Source organism: Gasterosteus aculeatus, chromosome 18 (genome assembly GCF_964276395.1).
Source record: "Gasterosteus aculeatus chromosome 18, fGasAcu3.hap1.1, whole genome shotgun sequence".
Lineage (NCBI taxonomy): Eukaryota > Metazoa > Chordata > Actinopteri > Perciformes > Gasterosteidae > Gasterosteus > Gasterosteus aculeatus.
The window spans coordinates 11,835,063-11,844,093 of NC_135706.1; the positions used below are offsets into that span (position 1 = coordinate 11,835,063).

The 9,031-nt window shown below is 46.5% G+C and overlaps 2 protein-coding genes and 1 long non-coding RNA gene across 6 annotated transcripts; 2 read left to right on the forward strand and 1 right to left on the reverse strand.

Annotated features, from left to right (window-relative positions):
• Positions 1–2,067, forward strand: LOC144389379 (uncharacterized). 3 transcript variants are annotated; one of them, XR_013453378.1, is made up of 6 exons: positions 1–70; positions 515–585; positions 778–864; positions 966–1,021; positions 1,318–1,365; positions 1,473–2,067. It is a non-coding gene; the product is annotated as an uncharacterized LOC144389379 (long non-coding RNA). The 3 variants fall into 3 exon arrangements; XR_013453380.1 differs by lacking the exon at positions 1,318–1,365; XR_013453379.1 differs by lacking the exon at positions 1–70 and having other exon boundaries at positions 168–585; positions 1,318–1,379.
• Positions 2,068–2,621: 554 nt separating this feature from the next.
• mtfr2 (mitochondrial fission regulator 2) lies at positions 2,622–6,397 on the reverse strand. 2 transcript variants are annotated; one of them, XM_040160624.2, is made up of 9 exons: positions 6,245–6,397; positions 5,488–5,621; positions 5,184–5,349; positions 4,943–5,047; positions 4,628–4,752; positions 4,078–4,274; positions 3,687–3,981; positions 3,235–3,418; positions 2,622–3,132 (listed from the first exon to the last, which is right to left on the reverse strand). In XM_040160624.2, the coding sequence occupies exons 3-9, from the start codon at positions 5,253–5,255 to the stop codon at positions 3,088–3,090; spliced, it is 1,023 nt and encodes a 340-aa protein (XP_040016558.2). In that variant the 5' UTR covers positions 5,256–5,349; positions 5,488–5,621; positions 6,245–6,397; the 3' UTR covers positions 2,622–3,087. The 2 variants fall into 2 exon arrangements, with proteins under 2 accessions (XP_040016558.2, XP_040016557.2); XM_040160623.2 differs by lacking the exon at positions 5,488–5,621 and having other exon boundaries at positions 6,245–6,383.
• On the forward strand, positions 6,360–9,013 carry armc1l (armadillo repeat containing 1, like). Its single transcript, XM_040160625.2, has 7 exons — positions 6,360–6,576; positions 6,889–7,067; positions 7,229–7,320; positions 7,706–7,880; positions 7,991–8,107; positions 8,294–8,368; positions 8,459–9,013. Exons 1-7 carry the CDS (start codon positions 6,480–6,482, stop codon positions 8,651–8,653), a joined length of 930 nt encoding a protein of 309 aa, XP_040016559.2. The 5' UTR covers positions 6,360–6,479; the 3' UTR covers positions 8,654–9,013.
• Positions 9,014–9,031: the final 18 nt, after the last annotated feature.

The following is a 9,031-nucleotide window of genomic DNA, read 5'->3' on the forward strand; positions in this document are numbered from 1 at the left end:
TACGTCACATCCCCCATAACAAATCCATCCCGACAAGCGGCAGATTCAACCGGAGTTCCTGACCGGGGCGGTAGGCATGTTTTGTAATTCTACTCGCGTCTATTAGTTACTAAATCCTTTGACTTCAACTTTAGACGGTAGTTTTTTTGTTGTTGTTCCTGCTTCGCCGCAGAGTTACGCACAAAGTGAATGCGGGGTCTACTTTTGACGCATCAAATCCGCGAGGCGTTCGAGACGCTTCGCCACCGTCCCGAATGATGACAGCAGCGCGCGGGCGAACCCAGCTGTGTCCGATACACTGTTGCATGCGGTATCGGTATCGGTATCGGTCGAACTTTATTATAAACCACGTTAGTACAAAGTTCCATAAAGTTGGACCGTACTAAGCCACGCCCCCCTGTGTTACCCGGATGGGTAAGGTGGTTCCCGTTGTGTGAGAGCGGCGTGAGACGTCCCGAAATCCCCACGACTCAAGCCATTTGATTGCGTGACCACGCGTGTGTCTTTTTTTCAGGAATATAAGGAAGGACCGAAATGGCGTCGGGCGAAGAAACAAACACCTCTGCGAGTTCGGCCGAAATACAAGTATGTGGTAAACTCTGTCAAAGTGCTGCAGTTTCGGAGCTTATTATTGTATCAAAATCAAATGTCCGCGTATTTACGGTGTGAACAGCTTCTCCGTGCTAGTTATACATGTTTCATTGATGCTTTAAAAGCTTTTCATGGCATTCTGTGCACGACTCCACCCTGCGTGATACCTTTTTGGTGACATTGCAGACGTCCGTCCAGTGTGTGGACAACGCGGACGGAGTTAACGGTGTAGTCGTCTATGGTGGTGAAACATTTGCTATGACCTCGGAGCCGGTAAGGGATGCCGTTCGGTTTGAGGTGCACAGGCCTAAACTATTCAAATAGTTGGTGTTAAATCAAAAGAAAAAACGATCCTGTGTGTGTTCCTCTCTCAGCATGGCCTGGATTCCTTTATAGAATGGAGCTGTGCGGATGGACAAGGCCCCTACAGGTTAGTTCAGCTAAGTGCTATACATTAAGAGAATATACAAGGAAACACGAGGCACAATAGGACATAAAAGACATATACATATAAAAGGGTTCAAATGAGCCCAAACCGATTAAATCCAATGCTGTAGTTTGCCATTTTCTAGTTGATTGAAGGTTTGAACTCCCCCCGTAACACCTGGAATATGTCTCCCTTGGGTTTCTAATAAAGACATCTTTAACAACTGGTTCATGTGAACCAACTCGCTTGGTGGACTCTGGCCTAATCCACTAACCTCTGTGTGCACCTGTTGACTGTAGTTCTGTGAGACCGTTCCAATTCCCGAGGATCACGAGGATGAGGCAACTGTACGGATGAGCATGTAAATTAGAGGCGCCGAGCTACAAGAAGAGTGATTTCTTTATGGCATTAATATAAACACCGTGATCTTGTATTTTCTTTTGTGTTTCCACAGAAAGAAGAATGAAGGACGCAAACACCTTTAATGTACATATGAAGCTATTACGTTTACCTAATGCCTTTTCTTTGTAACAAACACCGCTTGTTCCTCCCTCACTGAGAGAAAAACACTCGACTAGATCACGACTCTTTGCCGTACGGCTCCGAAATGGTGGCCCGAGCTCTCCGGTGACACCAGGACCGCAGAGAGCCTTCACATCTTCCGCCGCAAACCAAAGACACACCTCTTCAGACTTATTAAGTCGCTTTGGATAAAAGCGTCAGCTGAATGTAATGTAATATTTAAGGAATCACAGACATTGAATCAGCTCTGGGAAAACTGGCCTTGGATACTTTTAAAGAAACATATGAAATGATCATTACACACAATGAGGTGACTGATGTGGGAATGTGAATATTGAGCTAGTTATTCTTTAGATAACCAAAATGTTGAATATAAATAATATAAGAGATGTTCTTAGTAGTCTAACTACTTATTTATTACAGATGTAGTTACAAACATCAAACTGACATCATTTATTTATCAGTATAAAATGATATTGTATTTATAGAACTGTTTAAATAACTGAAAAATAAAAGACAAAACATATATGGGATGTAGTATCAGTTATTTGGCGCTCACATTTTCCTTCAATGTTCAGCAGCAGCTCAGCTGTTTGAGCGGACAAATAGAAGTAATGGTTTGTAAGACAGGATACGGCTTTTTTAAAGATATGATACAAGTTCTGCTTTACGTTGTAAATTATTGTGCTCACTACGTCATCCACTGCAGCAGCAAAGGTAAGACAAGTGGTACGAGAAGTGGATAATAAATAACTTCATAAATATTAAATATTAAGTAAAATATGTATATAATATTAAAAGGTACTTCTTTCTCCAAGTCAAAAGCCATTTACTCAGCGGTTGGTACAAAATGGACGCCGCTCATGTGACTCAACTAATCGCCGCGTCAGCTGTTTTGCAGTTTCAGCCTTCGACAGTCAAGTTGCAGTTTGCATCCACGTCCGTCCAAAATGCCGTCATTCAATTCGTCTTGGTGGCAACGGTCAAATCAAACTCAAACCAGACTTTGAAATATGCCTAAATTTCCAATTTGGTAGAGGGGAAAAAAAACCAACAAGACAACGGCAAGAAAATTGATCAGTGCGCTTTAACACTTTAATATACAATTAAAACAGTCTGAAAAAAGCTGTTGCATAGAATAGAGCCGCGTGAATCTCAGCACCCACTGTTCATTTCACTTGGTTGAGGTAAGAATTAAGCCCTCAGCAAAGTTACTTTAAGCAGGATGACAAAGCTCCAGTGCATACCTGCTTTTAATACATTAAAAAAAGATATTAACATCGGAATAACACTGAAAACACAAGACTCCATTCAACAAAAACAACCGAACCAAAATGCCTTTTCCAGCAACCGCTGTAACACAAACACACGTTCGAGCCTCCCAACAATAAGATACGTAACAGACACAAAAACACTTCGCTCATCGCGAGACACACACGCTTTCAACAACAAAGGAAAATAAAAATGAAGTGGAAGTTAGCTGCAGTAGTAGTTGGTCTGAGAGGCACATCCATGGGAAGCTGTGATTGGCTGTCTGACCGTTGTGGTCAGAGGTGGCGGCGCCCCTGACTGCGTCTGATTTTGGGAGGAGCCTGAAACACAGGAACCAGATTAGCTCGCCGGGCGACAAGAGGTGTGTAGTTAAAAGTTGTGCGTCTCCACGGGGGGAGTAGAGGGGGGGGGGGGGCACAAACCTTGGGCGTTTCCGGACTGCCGAACGGCGAGACCTCGAGTGAGTTTTCTTTATCGGAGGAGTTGTTGTGGCGATGCTGCGCAAACTTCCTCTTTAGCGCCTCGGCGATGAGCGCCGCCGGGTCACTCAGCAACGCTGGACCCCCCTTGCTGCGTCTCCGCCCGACTGGCGTGCCCCCCGGGGATCTACAGGGACGAGAAGGGAAAGCGTTGAAGCGGGCCGGATTCTGGGGACGTCCCTCCGCTCAATCCTGCGCCTCCTACTGCAGGCGTCAGCGGGATGATGCACAATATTTAACAATTATATTTGACTCCTGCTAATACGCATTAACTCGCTTTCACTGAAAACGAGAGCATTGTGCACTAAAAAGGACACAACGCGGTATATTTTAGGATATTCCTGTTGGCAAAGCCGAAATAAACACAGCCATGTCCTTCCGTCCCCAATGCCCACCTCTCCACTGAACGCAGCTTCACTTGGTTCAAGTCCTTGAGCACATCCAGCATGGACGGGAACCCTTTTGCCTTCAGGTCCTGGGGCGGAGCCTTGACCAGGTTGCGTTCGTTCCTCCTGCGCAGGCGGATCAGCTCTATTATAGACGGAGCCTCGGTGGAGGAGTCAGAGCAGGGAGGAGGAGGTGGTGGTGGTGGTGGTGGGGGAGCAGCACAGCGAGGCGTGGAGGTGCGAGCCGCCGGAAGCGTGGAAGACGTCGTGGGCGAGCCCGGGGTGCTGCGGGTCTCCGTCAGACCTAACGAGACGATGAAAGAGAACACAGAGCGGTCGACTCGCCGTGCTTGTGTATTTTGTGCAAAGAGGCCGAGTCGGCATAAAATAGGCGTGCAACCTGCGGCGGGGGCGGCAGTGACGATCATGGCTATCTGAGCTCGCAGTTTGAGCAGCTCGCTCTCCAGCGCTGTGATCTTCTTCAGAGCGTCCGAATCAGCCGATCCGCCTCCCCTCTGGGCTTTACCCTGGGCCCGTCCGGGGCATCTCAGCACATCCCCATTCGCAGCGTCTCGCTTCACTGGAGGTAAATGGTTCCTACGGAGACAATACATTAACATTTCCCCATCTAAAACAAATATTATGTCTCTGTTAACTGCAGAAAGATGATCCGATTCAGTGCTTTCTTCCCTCTACAGAGATCAGAGTACTCCTGCTTCAACATACCCATGTATCTACATGACCGCTGAATGAACTACTTATTAAGATAAGATAAGCTACTGTGGACTAAGACTTAATCATGCAGTCTCAGACACATTGCATTTGGTCAAATCCAGCGTTTTGCGGATTGAAGAACTAAATATTTAGTCACAAACTAACTATTTAGTCTCAAACTGCAGTGGCCAACATTGACCTGGCCGTGTTTGCATCGTGCCCGCTTGAGTCATCACCTGGTCTTGGCGAAGCTTTCCCCCTCATCCTCAAACACCCAGAGGACGTCAGCAAACGAGGGGATGGCCGGCGTCTCCGCGGTGGTGTCCACGTAACCGTTGGGCCTGTAGCCCAGCAGAGGGACCTAAGGACAACGCATAGACACGGTTTGCACGACCATCAAATACGTGGATGTCTTTGACGCGAGCCAGTTGTCCTGGTTATAAGCGGTCCTAACAAAAAGCACATACTTCCAGCCAGCGGCCGTGTCGACTTTGGAGCGGTAAAAACAAAATGTATGGTTTCACGTACTCTGTCAGAAAGTGGGACAGTACCTGAAAGTGCACGCGTGGTGTCGGCGTCAGTGGGAGGTTGGTCCCGATCATGCGCACAATGCTGCGATACTGGCCGCACAGCTGACTGTCCCACACCGGAACCAGCTACGAGCGAGACAGCACCCGCACAAACACAGCCTTGGTTAAAAATTGCACTCAACGGGTTCACTATTAGGGAGAAAAGGCGACACTGCCGGTGATACTTGGCACCGATAACAACAAAGAGCGTCTTTGAACTCACCATGTCAGGAGGCACTCCAAAGTACTCCAGGACGATGTGCAGCACGTCCAGAAAGTCCTCCACTAAAGACATCGGAGGGACTTTTGTTTGCTCGCACCAGCTGATGACGGCAAAGATCCTCTTTCTACTGACTGACTTGAAAGGCACCAAGTCACATGCTTTACACCTGGAAACAAACAACACAACAAAGTCACAACTTGAATCCCCGAAGACGACAAACCAAGCCACAAAGCTCAGTGTGGTTACGCACATCCATTCATACACGAAGAAGACAACTACAACAAACTAATGTAAGTTCTTATACCTCTGGGAGACTTGAAAAGAACTGGCTTCTATGTTTCACCGGCTCCGCTGCTGTAATGTTGTCTCAACGGGCCGCTCTTAAAATCGGATGAGACCTCAGCAGCTCACGTGGGACTCTGCAGTTAAAAGTCTTCTCTAAGAAAGAGAAAGTAGATCAACATGACCATAATATGTAATATAACCGAATGGTTTATGGGGGGGGGGGGGGGGGGGGGGACGCCAATCGTGAACCATGCACACCTGCCAACTGCCGTGGGACATTTATTCATTTAAAGTGTTTATTATAATAATACTTTCTGATTCTTAACAATCTTAATGTCTCTCGTTCGAACCCATTCAAGTAGCCTCCTGTATACTGAATTAGCTCAAATAAATCTCCATAGGCATTCAACTTAAATTATAATCCCCACCAAAAAAAACGAACGACAGTCTCTAAAACAAGTTGAATGCCAGAGAAAATGCAATCGAAACCTTTTCGGACGTCCTTCATCCAACTTTAATTGCACGAGCCTCTGCAGAGCATCGCTGAAGTCAATTTGTCACCTGGTTACAAAGCAGCGCTGCGGGAGGCGGTTGTCTCCCGCTGGATGCTGACTTGGCTGTTAAATGGTATTAACCTTTAAACCTTAAAGGAGTTCGCGGTTACGCGCTCGGGGCCACGCAGCGTTTCCTCCCGCAGAGCTGCACGGCTCATCACGAGTAAACCGCCGCAGCGACGCGCAAACGTGCGCGATGAAATAAAACATGTGCGTACTTACTGTGGACTTTTTCTTGTCAAACTGAGCATCGGTAGCTACGTTAGTTCCGATATCTTCATATTAACTATTAGCGTGAGCTGTAACTGCAGATAAACACCAAGAACTCGCAGCTTTGCTCTCAGCTCACGCGAACGGGAAGGAAGTCCATGTGAAGTCAAATAAAGCCGCAGTAGCGTCAAGCCCTCTGATTGGCTGTAGATGCGGAACTAGTGTGAGGAGCCAATAGGAGTCGGCGATGGTTCAGCGGAGGCAACGGCCGCTCGACCAATCCCTCGCCACTAAAACCGAGCACCAAATTTGTATTTTTGTACACGAGCTGCCGCTTGTCCCGGGTAGGAATACATCTTATAAACTTGATTTCACCACATCCATCGATCTTTACGGGTGTTCTAATAATACTTGGTGTTTGAATCATAATTATGTGTTCAAACAGTGCAACGGAACAAAAGTGTTTCGCTTTTAGCCGGATAGCTTCTTCACGGTTCGAGAGTAGTAAGCTAACGTTAGCATGTTTAGCTAGCCACGACGTTAACGCTCGCGCTGCGACTTGTAGAGAGAACGCAATTTAGAGAGAACGTTCATCACCGCACTGATTTGTCTGTTGTTGTTTTCTTTTTTTAAACTAACGACGTTGCCGTTGTCAGTTTCAGACCCGGTGGAGGAAACGAAGATGATGGATGCACTGTCAGTAGTGAGTCAGCTGCGGGACCTGGCCTCCGAGCCGCAGAACCGAGAGGTGATCGTCCAGGATCAGGGCTGTCTCCCCGGCCTGGTTCTCTTCCTGGACCACCAGAACCCGGACGTGCTACTTGCAACTCTTCAGGTGGGGGATGGAGGCCGGCCGGGCATGTTCTGTTTGTTTTTGTTTATTTGTTAATCCACTGTCCTCTCCTGCTGAATAGACGTTGAATGACCAGGACGTGTCCAACGCTTTCATGTATGTGCTGCATGTTTGAATACGTTTTTGTCACAATCTGTCCTCAGACGCTGCGCTACTTGGCTGAGTTGACCCCCAACATCTCCACCATGGCTAATGAACTGGGTATGATGGTGAGCTTGGAAAATCTAATTGGGAGGTGAGGTGATCATTTTTGTCTCCCCACTCGCCATTTATAATAACACTGTATAACTTCAGCAGTGGATCCAAATGATGTGAGCTTTTAGATAGAGATAGATAGATACTTTATTGATCCCTCGAGAGGGAAATTTTGGTGTCACGGCAGCATGTACAGGGATGAAATAGAATTAAGATACACATTATATACAATATAATAAGATAAAACATTTTAGATTATTAAATAAAATAAAATAAAAGAATAACCTTCATGAGCAATAATAATAATAATTTGTAAAAGGGGAAGAGGTAGAGCAGCAACATCACAAATGTATACTATCTGTTTAGTCACCCTAGAATTAGACCCCAAACCAGGCTGTCTTAAATATATTTTTTTCTCCATATAGGGACAGCTTGTCTGTTGACATCACTTCCTTGGCCAAAGAGCTGTTTGACATTCTGAGCGCGCCCGTGCCGCGCGTACCTGAGCGGCAGAGTAGGAAGAAGACTCAGTTCTTCATCAACTCTGCCCAGAAGAAGGCCAAGTCTGTCACGCTTCACATCCATGGGCTGGACAGCACTGTGAGTACGCAGCCAGAATCACACTCACACACACATCAAAACATCTGTAGTCATTATTATAAAACTCCGCCAGTTGCTGCTAACTAATGAGTTCTCCATCTCGTGTCAAGGACCAGCGAGGTTTGTGTGAGGAGGCTCTTCTAAAGGTCAAAGGAGTGATCAGCTTTACCTTCCAGATGGCCTCCAAGAGATGCACGGTCCGCATCCGATCCGACCTGCCCACCGAGGTAAAACACAAACCTCTCCAATCAGTGTCTGCTTAGGAAGCAACTGACCTGGTAAAATACGAATGTGTAGCCCTGTGGTTATATTCAACATTAGTATTATGGCGTTATCAAATCTGCACAAATGTGATGTACAAAAACAGTTAATCTGAGTCTTTTAATACTCGTCATCTCGTTTTTCATTTCCAGAGTCTGGCATCCGCCATTGCTGCCACTAAGGTATTGTCCGCTCAGCAGGTGGTAAAGAATGAGGCAGGAGTAGAGGTGAGCGCTGGTCATAGAGCACACGTTTTGGGGCTAGGGAGTGTTTTCACACCTAACTCCTAATGACTTCTCTCCATTCGTTTTCCTCAGGTTTTTATCCCTCTAAACCCGTCCGAAGTGGAGGTGCAGCAGAACTTGGCTCTTCCGGACTACCTCCCCGAGGAAGAGGAGAGCCCAAAGAGGGAGGTCGACCGAGCAATTTCCCGCACCACAGCGAAGGAGGATTCCAGCGGAAGCTGGCTCGGCTCCGCCGCCAGTTTCCTCACCAAAACATTCTACTGGTGAAGCTGGAGCGGTTTGGTTCTCTGCGACGCAAAGTCGTGCTCAAAGACTCCAACTGCTGTTTGTTACAGAAGAGGACATAAATGGGTGTTAGCACTGGCTTTGTGCGCACGGCCAACTTCAACAACTTCTTGTAATTACTAAAGTTATCAACTTTATTTGAATGGAGACACTTGATATTTTGTCTCTGGACTTTTTTTCTATCCATTTGATTTTCATTACATGTACATATTTTCTTATCCGTCGAACTGTCCATTTTCTCTCGCATGTAAAGTAGCACGTATGACTGTTGCCGTCTATACAGTTGGAAAACTGCTTTGTAGTTTTGGTTTATGCTAAAATAAATTCTTATTCAATTCTGTATTTCGGACCACGGGGGAG

Coding starts and splice junctions, on each gene's coding strand:
- mtfr2 (XM_040160623.2), bottom strand. CDS start 6,273: ATGCTCAGTTTGACAAGAAAAAGTCCACA. Junction 5,048..5,183: donor TTGGAGTGCCTCCTGACATG/GTGAGTTCAAAG, acceptor TCTCGCTCGTAG/CTGGTTCCGGTGTGGGACAG. Junction 3,982..4,077: donor CACTGCCGCCCCCGCCGCAG/GTTGCACGCCTA, acceptor TCGTCTCGTTAG/GTCTGACGGAGACCCGCAGC.
- armc1l (XM_040160625.2), top strand. CDS start 6,480: ATGGTTCAGCGGAGGCAACGGCCGCTCGACCAATCCCTCGCCACTAAA. Junction 6,577..6,888: donor CGAGCTGCCGCTTGTCCCGG/GTAGGAATACAT, acceptor TGCCGTTGTCAG/TTTCAGACCCGGTGGAGGAA. Junction 8,369..8,458: donor AGAATGAGGCAGGAGTAGAG/GTGAGCGCTGGT, acceptor CGTTTTCCTCAG/GTTTTTATCCCTCTAAACCC.